The sequence below is a fragment of the Pinus tabuliformis genome, chromosome 4_1 (genome assembly GCF_031772625.1).
Source record: "Pinus tabuliformis cultivar Carrire ecotype Pingquan chromosome 4_1, CPIR1, whole genome shotgun sequence".
Classification (NCBI taxonomy): domain Eukaryota; kingdom Viridiplantae; phylum Streptophyta; class Pinopsida; order Pinales; family Pinaceae; genus Pinus; species Pinus tabuliformis.
Window position 1 is genome coordinate 836,544,082 of NC_142303.1, and position 20,153 is coordinate 836,564,234.

General features: G+C 41.2%; 1 protein-coding gene across 4 annotated transcripts in view; it reads right to left on the minus strand.

The window, feature by feature from the left end:
• Positions 1 to 6,462: 6,462 nt before the first annotated feature.
• Positions 6,463 to 20,153, minus strand: part of LOC149178819 (putative RNA methyltransferase At5g10620) — a 48,411-nt gene continuing 34,720 nt past the window's right edge. For all 4 annotated transcript variants that reach the window (XM_089420445.1, XM_089420446.1, XM_089420443.1 and 1 more), the window contains one exon: positions 6,463 to 6,800. In XM_089420445.1, the coding sequence (XP_089276571.1) occupies positions 6,758 to 6,800 (43 nt within the window). In that variant the 3' untranslated portion in view covers positions 6,463 to 6,757. The remainder of the gene's footprint in view (positions 6,801 to 20,153) is intronic.

Genomic DNA, 20,153 nt, shown 5'->3' on the forward strand with positions numbered 1-20,153 from the left:
GGCAAAGAGAGCTACAATGTAGGAGTCCAAAGACAGCACAGAGCTAGCAAGCTACAGCAATGCGAGAGGCACAGGAGTGTTGCACTAGTGGAGGGAGGCACAGCGAGGTGTGCAATAGTGCGAGATGCAGGGATTTGTTGCAGCAGCGCAGAGGTCAGAGAGGGAGCACTTGTCAGCGGCAAAGGAAGCTTCAGCACCAGTGGGTGTTTCTAGCCCAACAGGGAGGTCATTTGGAAGATCAGTTACTTACTTCTCAGTAGCTGAGTTGCAGTGCAGCAATGGGCCGCATGATGCATCATGATAAGAGGAGGTGCAGTGCAGATGCAGTGCTAGGAGAAAGGACCAACAACAGCACAGATGCAGAGGGAGTTGTCGTACAGAAGCAGCAGTGGCAGTGGCAGTGGTAGAACCATGGGCAGCAGTGCAAAGGATGTTGGGCAAGAAGGCCTAGCATCAGCACAGGTACCGATGCCGAATGATCAGAGACACTCAGTGAGGAGTACTGTAGAGCACAGTCCTCGCTAAGAGGGAGTGTTGATTTGGTGTAGCATCAAATGTGCTCTAGCAACGAAATTTGGTGGAGAGGTTGGGGCACATGAGATCTCCAATACCCAAAAAGAGTTTGGGCAAATTCTAAACAGATCATGATATATTAAAAAAATTAATATTTTTAATGGAGTCCTTAAGTCTAAACTTAGGGAAAATAAAATATTAATGTGTATTAATATGAATCTGTGTTAGAGTGGTCCAAAACACATGGATCAAGCCAAATCTAATCTTATCCGTTGATTAGGGACTTAATCTCGATCGTTGAGATGTCAACAAGAAAAGTATAAGAAGAGGCTTGAGGGTCACTTGGAGGGAAGACCAAATGATCAATCATTCTATTCTCTAGAACGGGGTTTGCTAAGAGAAATAGAATCAGTGATCGAGAGAGCAGTTGAGGGGCATTGAGTATAGAGAAATAGAGAAGGCAGAGATTGTGTCAGGAGAGTAGCGCAGTAGCCAAGGAGGGTGACGCAGAGCCAGCAAGGGCTCACGTAGGGCCAAGCAAAGGCAGCCAAGTGTTGCGCAGAGCACCAGAGGGGCCAGCGCAACTAACGCAGAGGCTCCCAGAGCTGACGCAGGGCCTCCTGAGGCTGACGCAGGCCTAGAAAGGCTGACACAGGGCCAGCGTGAGACAAAGAGGGGCTGACGCAGTCCAGTTTGGGCAAACGCTGGGGTTGCAGAGCAGTTTTGTGCTGAGGAGCTGCCGGACGGATTTTCCGCGCTTTCAACTAGGAGATTTCTCTCACACTGTGAGGTATAGATGCTAAGGAAATTCTCTGTTGGGTACGCCAGTTTCGGCACCCAGATTGTACTATGATATTGCTTAATAAGAAAAGCCTCAGATCGTTGCACCGGTTTCCCACATTGGGGTTTTATGGGGACATTGGTCCAAAAATAATGGTGTCATGTGGTGTGTTTGTTCTTGTTTCTTTTAGTTGTTGATCTGTAATATGTTGAGCATGCACTGGTGTTTATTTTTAATATTTACTTTGTAAATAACTTGTTAAAGAAAAATAACAAGTAGGTAGAAATAAATCAGAAAAAGTGCATGAAGGGTTTCTAAACTAAGTAGCCTTAGAAACTTCAACATGGTATCAGAGGGTGATTGTAGATCACAGGAGGACTAAAAGACATTAGCCAAGCAGAGCAATAGCAATAGAAAACAGTTGTCCCAAGGTGACAGAAGTTGTTTCTAGCAACGCAAAAGCCAAGAAAAGTGGCGCAGAGCTAGCCAGAGCCACACAAAAGAAGCCGAGAGTTGCGCAGAGCCTGAGAGAGGCCAGCGTTGCTGACACAGGGCATCCCAGGGCTAACGCAGACCCATTTGGGGTGACGCAGAGCCAGCGTGAGGCAGAGAAGGGCTGACACAAACCCATCTGGGGTGACGCAGAGCCAGCGTGAGGCAGAGAAGGGCTGACGTAGTTCACAGAGAGGCAATTGTTGGAGTCTAGAAGGCTATAGAAATATTGCAGAGTGGCACTGGTGAGGTACTGTAGTCAGAACAGTACCTGACAAAGCAGGGCCAGAGGAGGAGTTACCGAGGGTTTCTAGCCGAGGAACCTGGATCAGCCGTGCAATTGCACAAGACGATCAGAGTAGGGGGCATCTCGACAAGCGGCAGAAGGATATCCAGGAGGGAAATTAGGACGCAAAGGGAGTCTAGAAGAGAACATCCATACGGGAAGTAGAGACTCAGAGGAGTCGAACAGAAACTTCCAAGAGGGAAGTAGACGACCGTCATGGCACTACATGGGGTAAGAGACTAGGATAGACTGGACGGAGCATCGAACTTCGCAGTCTGTAAGGCCAGAATATTATCAGTGCTTGACAGGAATCGTGTCAAGAACTTCACCTTAAAGGTTATAGCTATCCCATTCGACCCCAATGATAACGACAAGTACGAAGAGGCGATGGCGAGGGCTAAGTGCATTATCCTTGACGAGGTCAAGGATCATGTGGTACCACATATAGCCGAGAAAGAAACGGCGATTGAGATATGGGAGGCTCTCAAGAACCTGTACCAGCATACTTCTGTGCAGAGAAGAATGCTGCTCGAAAACCAGATGAGGTCGTATCAGATGACAATGGGGCAATCGATTGACACCTTCCTCGGAGGACTGAATGAGACCCGAGACCAGTTCACTGATATAGGAGCGACAACGGATTAGGAACTTATGGTGAGGATAGCCCTGAATGTTGTCTTAGAAGATTGGGAAGTGTTTGTCCAGATCATCCTGGGCAGAGGGACTCTCCTACCTTGGGACAAGATGTGGGCAGCGCTTCACCAGGAAGAGACCAGACGACAGTCGAAGACAGGTAACAGCAGCAAAGGGATCAAAGTTCAGCAGAAGGAGGAGAATGTGGCCCTAGCATCTGAGGGAAAGCAGGAGAAGCAGAAGAAGAAAGATCTCTCCAAGATCAAGTGCTTCCACTAAGGGGAGATGGGTCATTATGCGACCTAGTGCCCAAGGAAGAAGAGTAAGGGAGAGTCTTCCGAGACTAAGGCAGCGCCAGCACGGGCAGAGAAGGAATTTTTGACATACGATGACTGTGCCATGAGTGCACACACACCATTTGAGTGGAAGTGGGGAGACATCGAGCTATAGTCAGACGGACTACAAGCGATGAGGGGCAGGATCCTTGAGGTACCCAGCCTCTTAGATTAGACCTTGCTACGAGAGCCACGACGAGTGGCAGGATTGGCTGAGTGGGTAGAGACAGATGCGGATGGAGCGACAGAGAGAGCTATAGTGCAGGAGTCCCAAGACAACGCAGAGCTAGCAGGCTACAGCAATGTGAGGCACAGGAGTGTTGCACTAGTGCAAGAAGGCACAGCGAGGTGTGCAATGGTGCGAGATGTAGGGAGTTGTTGCAGCAGCACAGAAGTCAAAGAGAGGGAGCACTTGTAAGCAGCAGAGGGAGCTTCAGCATCAGTGGGTGTTTCTAGCCCAACAGGGAGGTCATTTGGGAGATCAGTTACTTACTTCTCAGTAACTGAGTTGCAGTGCAGCAGTGGGCAGCACGATGCAGCATGATGAGAGGAGGTGCAGTGCGGATGCAGTGCTGGGAGAAAGGACCAGCAACAGCACAGATGCAGAGGGAGTTGTCGTACAGATGCAGCAGTGGTAGTGGCAGAACCATGGGCAGCGGTGCAGAGGATGTTGGGCAAGAAGGCCTAGCATCAACACAGGTACCGGAGCCAGATGATCAGAGTAATACTCAGTGACGAGTATTGCTAGAGCACAATGCTCGCTAAGAGGGAGTGTTGATTTGGGGTAGCATCGGATGTGCTCTAGCCACGAAATTTGGTGGAGAGGTTGGGGCACATGAGATCTCCAATACCGAGAAAGGGTTGGGCAAATTCTAAACAGATCATGAGATATTAAAATAATTAATATTTGTAACGGAGTCCCTAAGTCTAAACTTAGGGAAAATAAAATACTAATGTGTATTAATATGAATCTGTGTTAGAGTGGTCCAAAACACATGGATCAAGCCAGATCTAATCTTAGCCATTGATTAGGGACTTAATCTCGACCGTTGAGATGTCAACAGGAAACGTATAAGAGGAGGCTTGAGGGTCACTTGGAGGGAACACCAGATGATCAGTCATTTTATTCTCGAGAGCGAGGTTTGCTAAGAGAGATAGAATCAATGATCGGGAGAGCAGCTAGGGGGCATTGAGTACAGAGAAATAGAGAAGGCAGAGATTGTACCGGGAGAGCAACACAGCAGCCAAGGAGGGTAACGCAGAGCCGGCAAGGGCTCACGCAAATCCATGCAGAGGCAGCCAAGTGCTGCGCAGAGCACCAGAGGGGTTAGTGCAACTGACGCAGAGGCTCCCAGAGCTGACGCAGGGCTCCTGGGGCTGACGCAAGCCTAGAAAGGCTGACGCAAGTCCAGCATGAGACAGAGAGGGACTGACGCAGTCCAGTTTGGGCAGACACTGGGGTTGCAGAGCAATTTCGTGTTGAGGAGTTGCTGGAAGGTTTTTCCGGGGTTTCATCCAGGAGATTTCTCTCAAACTGTGAGGTATAGTTGCTAATGAAATTCTCTGTTGGGTAGGCTAGTTTTGGCACCCAAATTGTACTATGATATTGCTTAATAAGAAAACCCTCAAATAGTTGCATCGGTTTCCCCGCATTGGGGTTTTCCGAGGACATTGGTCCAAAAATAATGGTGTCATGTGGTGTGTTTGTTCTTATTTCCTTTAGTTGTTGATCTATAATATGTTGAGCATGCACTGGTGTTTATTTTCAGTATTTACTTTGTAAATAACTTGTTAAAAAAAATACCAAGTAGGTAGAAATAAGTCAGAAAAAGTGCATGAAGGGTTTCTAAACTAGGTAAACTTAGAAATTTCAACAACAGTTTGACTATCGTTGACCTTGATTTTGGAAGTGACTTGGAAGAGAGATGGACTTGGTGACTTGGTGGCAATTTGGTCTTGGTCTTGGATATCTCATTTTGATCTAATTCTATAAGACGAGTGTTGGGTTTCCCCCTTGTGGGGTTTTGCCTTGGCTTGGAGTTTAATTTTTATGTCTCTTGTCTCTTTGTGTTTCTTGAAAAACTGAACATTTGTATAATTGCTTGATGAAGAACACTTAAGAAGTAATAAGAATGCATTAAACATTCACAAGTAATTATCAAGACAGAGATATTAAGCCTAACCTCACTACACTTTTATTTCTCAACACATCCTAAAGTTAAGCATTGTGAAAACATTTATATAATAGTGACTTTGATTGGGTACTAAATATTTGAATAACTTCCTATTCAATCACCACCTTAATTTGAAATATGAATCTGATCTCTTTACAAAACCAATGTGTTTTATAGCAATTTTCAACGCAGCTGTAAAAAAACTACAAGGCATATTGAGAAGGGAATACCTTTTATGTTTTAAAAAAAATCATCATTAACAAAAAATATGAGGAAGAAAAGTTGTTATAAAGAAAATTCTCTCACATACACTTCACAAACCTTGTTGCAAATCGCAGATAGTTACACTTGAGTTTCTTACAGCTAAACTGCATTTTCTTCATGTCTAGCGGCCAATAAGAGAATGGCACTCAGCCCTTTTTTCAACTGTGCAGGCTTTTTCACAATAGGCAAGTGTAGGTGTTGTGCATAACTACTTTATAGCATAGCTTGTTATGCTTATAAACTTGATGCAACTACAAACGATTATGATGAATTCTGAAATTTTACTATTATTTTAATATCATTATTATTATTATCCCCACATATTGTCTCGTGAAAATTTTGGAGGTGCACTCTAGTCATCTCAAGGATGAATCCCCACAATTTCCCATCCCAAAAACAAGAGTAACATAATATTCTTCTATCAGATTTTAAAACTACCATAATGTACTAATATAAAATTAAAGGTGATAGTTTTATGGCACCAAAAGAACAAGGCTAATGGGCATCAGCTTAATTATGAATTTAACATCCGAAATGTAATCCAACATAGATTTCGATCATGGTGAGCTGAAAAAAATTGATTATGAGAAGCAACATGCCAGCACTTCCCAGATGATGAATATGGATCTTTTCAACAAACTCTAATAATGAATAAAAATTCACGAAGATACTACCTCACTTCACAAACTCGCCTTGTACATTAGGTTGCTTAAATAAACTGCGAGGAAAGAAAAGGCAGCTAAGCAAGAAAGTACAATAAAGAATGGGCAGATCAAGTTCAAATATAATAACCTAGGGAAATTAATTATTTAATTTAGGATCTTGATACACCATAAGATCTAAAGATTCAATTGCCATGAGTAATGTAGTATAGGTTCAATGGAATTCAAACTCAACAACATTAAGAGTCACAACACGACAAGGTAGAAACAAAGCTTGAAGCAAGTGAAATCAAGAAACTACTGGTTCTGAAATGCTCATATCTTCCTCAACCACAAAATAAGAAACTTCTTGTATTGACTATTTTCATTCTAGCTAGAGTCATACAACAGCATAGCAGCTCCAAATTTATATCACAGGAAAAAAATATTAATATAACAGCCATATGTGTCGCAAAATCATAAGAGTACAAAGTTTACTTCATAATTATGGAGTGAACAACGCCAAATGATTAAATCATATTGCACGGATATCATTTCACAATTAATTAACTGCACAAGGAAACAAACATTCTACAACATAAGAACCGAACCAAAGTCGTAAAATGAATGAGGCAGGCCTACTGATGATGGTACTTTTGTCCCTTAAGGATTGTCCATGCTCTGAAAGAACAACAAACAAAACCAAGTGTCAGACAATCAAACAATCTAATAGGAGACATGGAAAAGAGGAGACATCCTCGGGCCATTAATCCAAATCAACCTATCGTCAGAAATTTAGAGATTTTGATTAGGTATAGAAGATGCAACGGGTGTGTAGATTTTGCATTCACATGGCACATTAGACATTATCGTAAAACTGTTTTTCAAATAGTTCAATTAATAAACCCACAAGTGGCAGTTTTGTAAGGTTTATGCAGACAAAAATAACAATTAAAATATTGTGCAGCAATCAAATTTATTTCAAAACTTGCTGAACAAAGAATGAGATTACAAGAACTTCTATTGGGACCGCAAATATGATTTCAGTGATGCATGGGTAAATTTTAAAATATATAGTAGTCCACATGTGAAATACATAATAATGTCTTCACCGTTTTCATATCTCTATAAAGCTACAAAATAAGAAAGATGTAAGCAATAACATGGAATTCTCAACTTAAAATGCTCAAAGAGACGTCCTCAATAGAAAACTTACCGAGACCAAGCTTTTGCATGCAATTTGGAATGTTAACAATGTGATGCAGTAGCATCTAGATGTATGTCTATTTGAAGCAGTGTAAAGAATAATTAATAGAGGGAGAGAGAGAAGTGAGAACCAGGTATGGATGTGAGAGGTGAAAGTGGTTATGCAAAAGAAACTAAATGTGCAGAGTAGTGTGTGCACGAGAAGCCAAATGGTTGTGAGCACAAAAGAAGATTAGAAGTATGGGGTAGGAAGCCAACAGATTGACGACATGGCAAGGACATCAAACCAAGAAAAGGAGTAGATGAATTGTTGTGGCCAAGCGATTGATTTTGTTGGAAGCCAATGAGTCATGAGGATGGACAATAAAGCAGTGCAGCTTGAAAGTAATTGAATTGGCCTCAAAGAGAAGAAAGTTGGTCTGCAAAGGGAGAGTTGGTTCCCATAAAAGTTGCTCTAAGTTGCCAAGGGTTGGCATCAGGAATGTTTATGGTGAAGCTAGCACAGAAAGGCTTCGAACTACAGCAAGAAGAGGGGATTCTGAAAAAAGAAGAGTGACGTTGGACTGATTGAATGCCTACAAAGGAAGAATATAAGGAAGCAATAGAAGTTATTGAAATTGAGGATCTCAACGAGGGCGAGGGCTAGGTAAACCTAAGATATTCTAGAACCCATGTATATGAACTCTGTTATCACTCTTAATGAGAATGAATAGACCATTTTGAGCATTCTATCATAATTGGTAATATATCTTTTGTGAGATTGTTTTTTGGTTCATTTATCTTTGTTGCAATTAAAGACAGTGGTGAGAATCCAAGCACATAAGGCTAAAGTGGGTCAATTTTACTTTCCCATTGTGCCACAATCCCAAATTTAAGATGAGCCTTATACAGCAAAGACGCACGTGACTAATTTAGTCTTTACCTCACAAGAGGAAAGCAGAAATAAAGAGTGGCAAAGAAATATAAATAACCAACTTTGGAATTCACAACGAGCAAGACCCATTACATCACATATATGCAAAAATTAATTTCACAAAGAAAGTTTACAAATAATAACCAACACCATGGATAGTCTCTGCAAGAAACAACGTTTCTTAAGGTCTTCTGCATAGATATTTTCCATCTTTTCATTTTAAATGTTGCACATATTCATTGCTTCATGAAAGAAATAAGTACATCATGAAACAATGATAATTACAACACATGAACAACAATAGTAATGGGAAAATCACACCCTAAAAGGCAAAAAAAGCAAGCATACGAGTATGTGCACGAAAGGGACTCAACATATTGATGGAAAAAAAAGAGGTTTGACTCTCAAAAGCAAAGTCAACTTCTGCTTAAATCTCTTCAAATTGGCTAAGCCGAGAAAGGAGCAATCCTCTTGAAAAGCAACTTTACACCAATGTTTTCATAGAAATCCAATTGCAATCAACCAAAATGTGTGCCACAAGAATTTGCAATTGTCCCTAACCATCCAAGTGTCTCCTAGAAGAGAACATTTCAACAGGAGCAAGACAATGAAAAAGAAGAGAAATTCAGCTTGATACTATGCCCAAAACATTCTAGCAAATTGACATCTCCAAAAGATATGCTAAATCAGTGATCCTTGCCACAGGGAACACAACTAGCATTTATCAAACCAGCTTTGTAAATGTTGACACCTAATCATCAGGATTGGGTGAATAAGTGAAATTAATGTAAATAAATAATAAAGAATAGGAATAGTCACCAAGAGATGAAATGAACAGTCTCTCCCTCATGTATATAATAAAGACCAACCTGAATGAATATCAACGAATTGTTTTTGAGGAGTTACTACCTGGTCTGACATGGTATCAGAGCCAGTGCCATTTTTGGCTTCTAACTGCCATTGTAACTCCCTTCTGCCATTTTTCAGTAATCTGGGTCTTCCCTCTGCTTGGTAATCAGGGTCTGCCCTCTGCCTGATAATCTCAGTAACACTTGAGCTTTTGCTGCTCTCTCCACGCTGGTATAACAGCGCTCCATTGCCAGACCTGCTCCATCTGCGATTTACCATTATTCTCTGACATGGTATTATTCTTTGCTCCGTTGAGTTTGTTTTTACATAACGCTCACCAAAAGATGGTTAGGTTTGGGTAACCATATTCATTCTTTGTCCGCTCGAATAGTCACTTTGGGTGAAAGCTTACCAAACGGGTGAAACCCTTCATCTTCCAGAGCCTTGGCACGCATGACTGAAACTGTATATTCATGCTATGTCTATCATTCAAACCTTAGTTCTCCAGGTTCTAGGTTTCTTACGCTGTTGAATACACCATACAGCGCTGTCTCACTGTCTCAGTCTCCATGCAAACGCTAATGGCCAGCATTCCATTGATATACAGTTCTGCTCCATTGATATACAGTTCTGGTATATATATGCGTTCCATTGATATATTAGTTCTGCTCCATGATATACAGTTCTGGTATATATATGCGTTCCATTGATATATTAGTTCTGCTCCATTAATACTGCTCCAGGCACGCAGTTCTGCTAACTGTGCTCAATTCCACGTTGCTCGGTGTGCTGATAAACTGAGAGCGATGGCTCATTATGTTCAATACTGTGTTGACTGGTATGTTGCAGCCTAACGGTGCTCCCTTTTGACCGTGTGCCCTTGCGCTACTGCCCATATACTGCCATCCTCCAGCGACATCACACCTATCCACTACGTTGTCCCAGAATACTACGCTGTTGGAATACTACGTTGTCTCATTCAAAAAAAACACCGATGTATTAAAACGGATGTGGATAGAGGATAGTATAGCGTTGTTGGTCTCATAACAGCTGTGGAGATGAACTCATATGGCCTACAATGTCGAAATGGTGCGCCACTTTGAACTCTGTTCACTCACGTGAAGCAGCGGAATTTTTTGAAGGGATTCATTTGATAAATCACTTACTTTTTGATGAATATCCCAAAAATATTCCTGCATCTGATCGAGCATCAGACTTTCCTAACTTTTCATCATTATTTTTGATATAGCATTTACTCCCAAATACTTTAAAATGTTTGATGCTAATGAAATGGATGATCGAGGTTGCTACGATGGTTCATGTGAGACATATCATGTTGTTTCAGAACTTGAAAACCCTTTTGAAAATCAGTTTGGTTGCTTCTGAATAAACCAGCTTGAGTTTTTGAAGTTAGTATTAATTGGAAACAAGAAACACCTTGGTGAGGTAAACTTCTTGCATTGGTGCCTTGGATTTATTTGCTGCTATTGTCAAAGGTGTATGAAGTAATGGTGGCTAATATGATGTTGATCATTGTCATGAGGCATTAGAAGATGGTGACTAAATATTTCCTTATCATTTTTTGTTGTGAACCCCTTCCCATTGATGTCAAAGGGGGAGGTAAGCATAGGTTACATGTGCACAGGGAGGATCATTGTGTTGCAATCAACGCCAAAGGGGAAGATTGATGGCATTATTGTCATTGATGGCAAAAGACTAGCAAAAGCAAGGTATGTAGCAGCAGGAGCAAGGATCAAAGGAGCAGCATAGGAAAAGGAGTTGATTGATTAATGTCGATGAATGTTGTTAATGTAATTGCAAAGGTTGAAAGTGATGTGAAGTGCAAAGGCTATGATATTAAATGTGAAGGTTGAACATTGTTAAAATGGGACATAAAATATTGAGACAAAAGTTGAAATATATATGTTTCATTGAACAAAAAATGTAGATAATACAAATCTGATTTGTCTCTTGTAATCATTATTGATTGAGTTGTTTTAGTTCAGCTCTATTTTATATTACAAATTGTTTTCAGAACTGAAAATGAAGAGACAAGTTTGTGAGCAGTTTTTGGAAGTCTAAGAGACAATGCTTCATTTCATATTCTTGCAAAGAATACAAACAGCGAATATGGCTTGCTTATAAAATATACAATGTGGAATGGAAATATAATTGTTTTTTGGAAGTGAAGTAGTCTGCATAAGAAAGTTGATGAGCAGCAACAGAAGAGGCACAAAGTTGAAAAGGAGAAGCAGTGCAGCAGTAGACTTGACAACAGAATTGTATATGAGGTAACCAACATTTGTGACTTGATGTTGTGATTGAGATATTTTTGTCTCTTTCTATGTTGTAGCTTGATAAAGAACAGGTGTAGCCTGTTGAGGTAGGAGCCTCCTATGGGTTGTAGCTTGCAAAAAAAATTGTGGAGTTGGAGCTTCCTTTGAGGTAGGAGCCTCTTGTAGGTTGGAGCCTACAAAAATCTGATGTAATAAGGAGTAGCAGCTTGCCTTCACATCACTTTCAACCTAAAATTCATGGTTTTCTCCCTTTGGGGTTTCCACTTATATCTGGTGTCTTCATGTGTTGGTTCTTGAATGTTGTGTGAATGTTTTTGAATTCTTGATAAATAAATCTGCAAATTTCTCTCTGACACCTGCAAAAGGAATTCAATAATAATAGAGCATGTACATAAACCATCCGTTGCATAAGAAGAAAATTAAGTTGAGCAAAAGTGAAGATTTTAAATTATTGATTCACTCCCCCTCTCAGTAATTTCCAATCATAAATATCAATTGGTATCAGAGCGTAGGTCACAAGTTTGATACACACCCGACTCACGTTGGGGGGAGATTGTTGGACACTGGATAAAACAACGCTCCACGTGTGTTTCGTGACAGTGAATTTTCTGAAGTATTACAGGGCCAAAAAGGTGTAGGAGAATGAACATAGTGATTGAAACCCTAGTTTGTATGATATTTTCCTTTGATTTGATACTTGACAGTTTTTACTTGACCATGGGACGCTGGCTTGGTGGAATAAAGGAGGTCACTTGTCTTGGTCTTGGGTTTTGGCTATCTCAATTTGATTTGAATCTACTAGTGGAAGAGTTTGACTGGGTTTTCCCCTTCATAGGGGTTTTTCCCTGGCTGAGTGCCTACATCTTGTGTTCTCCTGTTGTCTTTTAAGTTTTGGCAATTGTCTTGATGATAAAATATAATAACAAATAAAAAGAAGTAATAACTAATCACAAGAAATTGTCAAGTAAAAGAGAAATCAACTTAATAAGAAACCCTAATGTTGCCCTAATGGATTTCTCAACATGGTATCAAAGCTAAGGTCAATGACATAAAAGGTAGCTAGAAGATCATCGATGGTTGGAAAATAATGTCTCATGTCTAGCTCTCAAGGCAGAGATACCAAGCAGGAGGATTGAATTGAAAAATAACTCATTTCTGAGCTTGATTAGGCCGCAGACCTTGGTAATTTTGGCCTCAGTCCAGTACTTAAAAATCATGACAATTATGATGTTCTATGTTGTAACAATCACTTATTGCAAAACTTCTTTATATTGCAATATTAGATAAGCAATTGTAGATAAAACATAAATCAAACGCACAATAAAAGGCAGTCAAGAATACAATGAGATAAAGAATTTAGTTCCAGTGACCAGGGCAAAACCCACAAGGGGAAAACCCAACCAAATTCTTCTTATGTTAGAAATCAATTGTTTAGCAGAGATGTCAAAATTTCTAACTAGAAATCCTACTACAGTGATTAATATTATTTCTTCTACTTATTATCTCAGAAATAAGTTATTCACAGTGTTCTTACAGCAAATATCGAAATATATTCTACTGCAGGCTTCACAACTAAAATATCGCAGAAAGTAAATACTGGCACAAATACAATCATAATGACAGATATTTTTGGACAATCCTCCCCGAAAAAACCCAATGTGGGAAAACCGATGTAGCAGATGAGGGTTTCTTTATTATTCTTTAGCAAATTCTCATGTACAAATTACAACCAGCAAAATAGGAGTGAGAAATTTTACAGACGTTTCCTGACAAATTTCTAATCCAGGTGAAGTACTCCTCTTCCCCGGAATCCTTTTGCGACCCTCTGCGTCAAACTTCTCACACTAGCCCAACGTCTACCTGTCCACGCAAACTCTGCGTCAATTTGCCTCTGTGTTGCCTCTTTCTGCGTTACCCTATTCCTGCTCTGCGTCTTGTTGCCTTGCACTCTCAAAAGATGTTGATGCCCTCTCTTCCTTTCTCACCTGCAACTCTCCCTCTGATTCGATTTTCTCTTGCCAAACTTCGACCAGTGAGAAAATCGATCTTACTCGAGTAACTGAGTATCTGCCTCTGGTGTGTTCTCCAAGTGCCCATCAAGCCTCCTCTTATAATCTTCTCGTTGATCAATCAACGATCCAGATTAGATTCTAATCAATTGCTAGGATCATATTGACTTGATCTCTACCTTCTTCTAGAAGTTTCACCCACAGTTTAGATTAATACCCATTAATTATTTTAATTTTCTAAGTTTAGACTTAGGGTCTCATTAAAAATAATTAATTATTTTAATAAAACTGTCTCTAGGTGGAATTTCCCAAAACGATTTCTAGGTATTGGAGAATGTATCTGACTAAGCCTCCTCGCAAATTTTGAGACTTAGAGCACATTCAATGCTACCAGAAATCAACACTCCCTCTTAGCGAGGAATGTGCTCTAGCAATGCAACTTGTTGAACCATCACTCTGTTCTGTAACATCTCCCTCTGCGCTCCTGATGTCTGACATGTTGTCCACCAACCTCTGCGCAAGTGCTGCATTTGTACTGTTGCTGACCCTATCAGTGTCAACACTACATTTGTACTGCAACTCCCTCTAAATATTTTCATCCGTGTTGCTGCTGGCATTGCCACTACCAACTACCCCTGCACTACAGACTGTTGTTGCTACTGAAACGGACTTTCTACCATACCCATCTGCTCTCTGAACTGAGTGAGCTTAGCTCTTCTGAGAGCCTTTGTGAGTATATCGGCTATCTTCTCTCCTATGGGAACATATTGTAGCTATATTGCCCCATGTTGAACACAATCTCTGATAAAGTGACATCTGATATATATGTGTTTCGACCGATCATGAAATACTGGATTCTCAGAGAGTTTGATACAAGTTTGATACAACTCTGGTTATCACATTAAACCTTGGTCACTTCTATCGTTTCTCTGAACAACCTCACAAGCAATTTTCTGAGCCATATAGCTTTGCACGTAGTTGTGCTGATTGCCATATATTCTGCTTCTGCTGAGCTCAGAGCTACCGATTTCTGCTTCCTGCTGCACCAAGATATCATCCCTTATCCAACACTGAAGCAGTACCTCGAGGTACCTTTTCTGTCTACTTAACTACCTGCCCAATCTGCATTTGTGAACCCATTCAATCTAACGTCCTCACCTCGGGAGTATTTCAACCCATATCCGACTGTTCCGCACACATACCTAAGAATGTGTATAGCTGCCGCCCAATGCACCCTTTTAGGTTCCACCATGAACTGACTAAGAGTGTTGACGGCAAAGCAAATGTTCGGCTTAGTGTTGACCAAATACATGAGCAATCGAGTGAGCTACCTGTACAAGGTGGGGTCTACTCTATTGTCTCCTGATGAATCTATTTTCTTACAGTTGGTCATCATGGGAGTAGCCATGGGTCGACAATCCTGCATTCTAAATCTCTTCAGAATTTTGTAGCATATCTTCCTTGTCCAAGGAAGATCCTCCCATTCTTCTGCCAAAATTGGGACCCTAGAAAATAATGGATCAACTCCATGTCCTTCATGTCGAATTCAACTTCAAGATTCTTCTTGCAATCCTGTCTAAGCCTGGATGACCCAGTTAGGAACAAGTCATCTACATATAATACCAGAATAAGTGGCTCATTCTCTACCATCAAATAGTAGAGATTGGGATCAGCATCACTCTTGACAAATCCCAACTGCTGCAAGTAACTATCAATCCGACCATACCATGCTCTGGGTGCCTGCTTGAGCCCATACAGGGCTTTCTTTAATCTACAAACATGAGTTTTCTTCTCATGAGTTTCGAAGCCCTCAGGTTGTTCTATATACACCTCCTCTTCTATCACCTCGTTCAAGAATGTCGTCTTAACATCCATCTAGTGAATCTCCCATCCCATTTGAGTTGTTAGGGATATAACGGATCTAATAGAGGTGTATCGAGCAACTGGGGCGAAGGTCTCTTCACAGTCTATTCCTTCTTTCTGAGCACACCCCTTTGCCACGAACCTAGCCTTGTACTTCTCTATACTACCATCTGCAGCATACTTGATCTTGTAAATCCATCTTGATCCTACAACTAATCTCTCTTCTGGTCTAGGTACTACTTCCCAGACATCATTCGTCATAATAGATATGTACTCTTCTACTATGGCATCCACCCACACTTGGTGTTGAAAAGCTTCCTGAAAGCTAGAGGGTTCTTCAACCTGAGCTACCAATGTCTGGTATCTATCAAGTTGTCTACGCTGCCTTTTCTCGGCTCTAGGAGCTCCAACAAACTCCTCTGCGTCCCTCAGTGTTTGTCGTACTTCTCGGCTGGTCCTACCACTGGTGTTGGGAGGCTCAACCACCTCCTCCTCTTGATCCTATTGTTCCATCTGTTGGGAACTATCCAGATTTCCTCCTTTTGAGGAGATACTAGTACTGGTCACCGTACTCAATCCAGGTGTCTGTCCTCCCTGTCCTCCTTGCTGCCCCTGCTGCTCCTAGACTAGTGGAACATCTCCTAACTGATCCTCTGCTGGCATTTCACAAGATTTCTTGAAAGCTCTATCCTCCATGATCTTTGCATCTCGTCTTACTACAATCATCCTGCTGCTAGGAATGTAGATTTTGTATGCTTTTGAGGTCTAATTGTATCCTACGAGATACCCTTTTTCTACAGTCTGATACAGTTTACTGCGCTTCTCGTCTGGAATGTGACAGTATGCCACACTTCTGAATATCCTGAGATGACTGACTTCCGGCTTTTTCCCTGTGAAGACCCCTTCGGGCGTTTTCTTCCCCAAAGCTTTATGAGGAGTTCTATTATGGATATACATCATTGAGTTGCAAGCTTCTGCCCATAGATACTTGGGTAAATCCTAATCATACAACATAGCGTTGGTTGCCCCAACAATAGTTCTATTTTTTCATTCTGCTACTCCATTATGTTCCAGATTATATGGAGTTTTCCACTCTCTTTTGATGCCCTCCTTTGCGCAGAAATTTGCGAAGTCTTTGTCCATATATTCTCCACCATTATCTAAACGCAATACCTTTATCTTTTTTCCAGGTCTTCCTAGAGTGATCATCAATAAAAGTGATGAAGTATTCGCCACCATTAAGAGCTCTTGTCGACATAGGACCATAGATATCTGAGTGTATCAATCCCAATACACATTCTGCTCTATTGTTGCTTCTGGAAAAAGTTTGCTTTAACATACTTCCCCAGTACCCATCCTCGGCATAAGTCATCATGCTTACTATTAAGGGTTGGTACTCCTTTAACAGTCTCTCTGAGCATCTTGAGTGCTCCATGGTGTAAGTGTCCCATTTGCCTGTGCCATAATTCATTTCGCTCCTTCTCACCATTATAGTTGTTGCTTATCAGTGCCATTGGTGACTCAAGTTGCAATATATACAACTTGTTGCATCGAATCCCAATTTTCCTTTTCTTCTTCCAGCTTGGATGCTTGACGTATACTTTCTTTCCCATGAAGTATAGATCGTATCCCTTGTTCTGTAACTGGGACACTGAAATCAAGTTCATTCCTAATCCTGGCACATGCAGAACATTGGTGGCTCGGATGTTGGTCCCTGCTTCCGTCTAAAATGCTATGGTGCCTCTCCCTACTGGAGTACATTTCGTTTTGTTTCCCATAGTGATTTGGAAGTCCATTTGTTCTTTTTGATAGCTTGAAAAATGTTTCGTACTCCAGTCATATGAGCTGAAGCCCCGCTATCAATGTACCAAACATTTGCTGACGTTGAATTTGCTAGGTATGCAAATTCTTCATCTAATTTGGTATATAACTCTGAGACACTTTGAGTATCCATATTGTGCCAATTTTCGATGCTATCTTGTCCCAGCAACTATTGTAGGAAAAACTGCGTCCCACCTGAGACAATCCCTCTCGCTGAATCTTCTGCTGCATTGTTCCTTCTACCACTGACAAATTTATTAGAAAGACTTACCTCTTTATCGACTCACTCAGAAAGAGCTTTCCCATGAAATCTAATCCTCTTGGCTTTGAACTACGCAAGCCCCTTGGAGATTCGAATTACTGCCCCTACAGGAATTTCGAATTCCTTTCTTCCTTCAACGCTGGGTCTTCAGGCTTCTTCCTTCTGCTTTCCCTCAGCTCCAATACCATGTAAAAATTTCCAAATAGAAATCCTACTCCAGTGATTAATATTATTTCTTCTACTTATTATCTCATAAATAAGTTATTCACAGTGTTCTTACAACAAATATCGAAATATATTCTACTATAGGCTTCACAATTAAAATATTGCAGAAAGTAAATACTGGCACAAATACAATCACAATGACACAGATATTTTTGGACAATCATCCCCGAAAAAACCCAATGTCTTGCTGCCTTGCACTCTCGAAAAATGTTGATGCCCTCTCTTCCTTTCTCACCTGCAACTCTCCCTCTAATTAGATTTTCTCTTTTCGAACTTCAACCAATTAGAAAATCGATCTTACTCGGGTAACTGAATATCTGCCTCTGATGTGTTCCCCAAGTGCCCATCAAGCCTCCTCTTATAATCTTCTCATTGATCAATCAACGGCCCAGATTAGATTCTAATCAATGGCTAGGATCATATTGACTTGATCTCTGCCTTCTTCTAGAAGTTTCACCCACAGTTTAGATTAATACCCATTAATTATTTTAATTTCTTAAGTTTAGACTTAGGGTCTCGTTAAAAATAATTAAATATTTTAATAAAACTGTCTCCGGGTGGAATTTCCCAAAACGATTTCTGGGTAATGGAGAATATATGTGTCTAACCCTCCCTGCTAATTTTGAGACTTAGAGCACATTCGATGCTACTAGAAATCAATACTTTGTTTTAGCGAGGAATGTGCTCTATCAATGCAACCTACTGAAGCATCACTCTGTTTTGTAACATCTCCCTCTGCGTTGTTGATGTCTGACATGTTGTCCACCAACCTCTGCGCAAGCGCTGCATATGTATTGTTGTTGACCCTGTCACTATCAACACTCCATCCGTACTGCAACTCCCTCTGAATTTCTTCATCCATGCTATTGTTAGCACTGCCACTGCCAATTGCCCCTGCACTACAAACTGTTGTTGCTATTGAAACGGATTTTCTACCATACCCATCTGCTCTCTGAACTGAGTGAGCTTAGCTCTTCCAGGAGCCTTTGTGAGTATATCGGCGACCTACTCTCCTGTGGGGGCATACTGTAGCAGTATTGCCCCACGTTGAACACAGTCTTTGATAAAGTGACATCTGATATCTGTGAGTTTCGACCGATCATGAAATATTGGATTCTATGAGAGTTTGATACAAATCTAGTTATCACAGTAAACCATGGTTGCTTCCATCCTTTTTCTGAACAAGCTCACAAGCAATTTTCTGAGCCATATAGCTTCGCACGTAGCTGTGCTGGTTGCAATATATTTTGCTTATGTCGAGCTCAGAGCTACCGATTTCTACTTCCTGCAGCACCAAGATGTCATCACTAATCCAACACTGAAGCAATACTCGGAGGTACTTTTCAATCTACTGAACTACCTACCCAATCTGCATCTGTGAACCCATTCAATCTAACATCCTCCCATCGAGAGTATTTCAACCCATATCCGACTGTTCCGCGCACATACCTAAGAATGGGTCTAGCTACCGCCCAATGCACCCTTTTTGCTTCCACCATGAACTGACTAAGAGTGTTGATGGCAAAGCAAATGTCCCACCTAGTGTTGACCAAATACATGAGCGACCCAATGAGCTCCCTGTACAAGGTGGGATCTACTTCCTTGTCTCCTGATGCATCTATTTTCTTCCAGTTGGTGATCATGGGAGTAGCCATGGGTCGACAATCTTGCATTCTGAATCTCTTCAGAATTTTTGTAGCATATCTTCCTTGTCCAAGGAAGATCTCCCCATTCTTCTGCCAAACTTCCAACCCTAGAAAATAATGCATCAACCCCATGTCCTTCATGTCGAATTCAGCTTCAAGATTCTTCTTGCAATCCTGTATGAGCCTGGATGACCCAGTTAGGAACAAGTCATCTACATATAATACCAGAATAAGTGGCTCATTCTCTACCATCAAATAGTAGAGATTGGGATCAGCATCACTCTTGACAAATCCCAACTGCTACAAGTAACTATCAATCCGACCATACCATGCTCTAGGTGCCTGCTTGAGCCCATACAGGGCTTTCTTTAATCTGCAAACATGAGTTCTCTTCTCATCAGTCTCGAAGCCCTCGGGCTGTTCTATATACACCTCCTCTTCTATCACCTCATTCAAGAATGTCGTCTTGACATCCATTTGGTGAATCTCCCATCCCATTTGAGCTGTTAGGGATATAACAGATCTGATAGAGGTGTATCAAGCAACTGGGGCGAAGGTCTATTCATAGTCTATTCCTTCTTTCTGAGCATACCCCTTTGCCACGAACCTAGCTTTGTACTTCTATATACTGCCATATGTAGCATACTTGATCTTGTAGATCCATCATGATCCAACAATTGATCTCCCTTCTGGACTAGGTACTACTTCCCAAACATCATTCGTCATGATAAGAGTTCTACTCTTCTGCCATGGCATCCACCCACACTTGGTGTTGAACAGCGTCCTGAAAGCTAGAGTGTTCTTCAACTTGAGCTACCAATGCCTGGTATCTGTCAAGTTGTCTACGATGCCTTTTTTCGTATCTAGGAGCTCCAACAAACTCCTCTGCATCCCTCAGTGTTTGTTGTACTTCTCTGCTGGCCCTACCACTAGTGCCAGGATG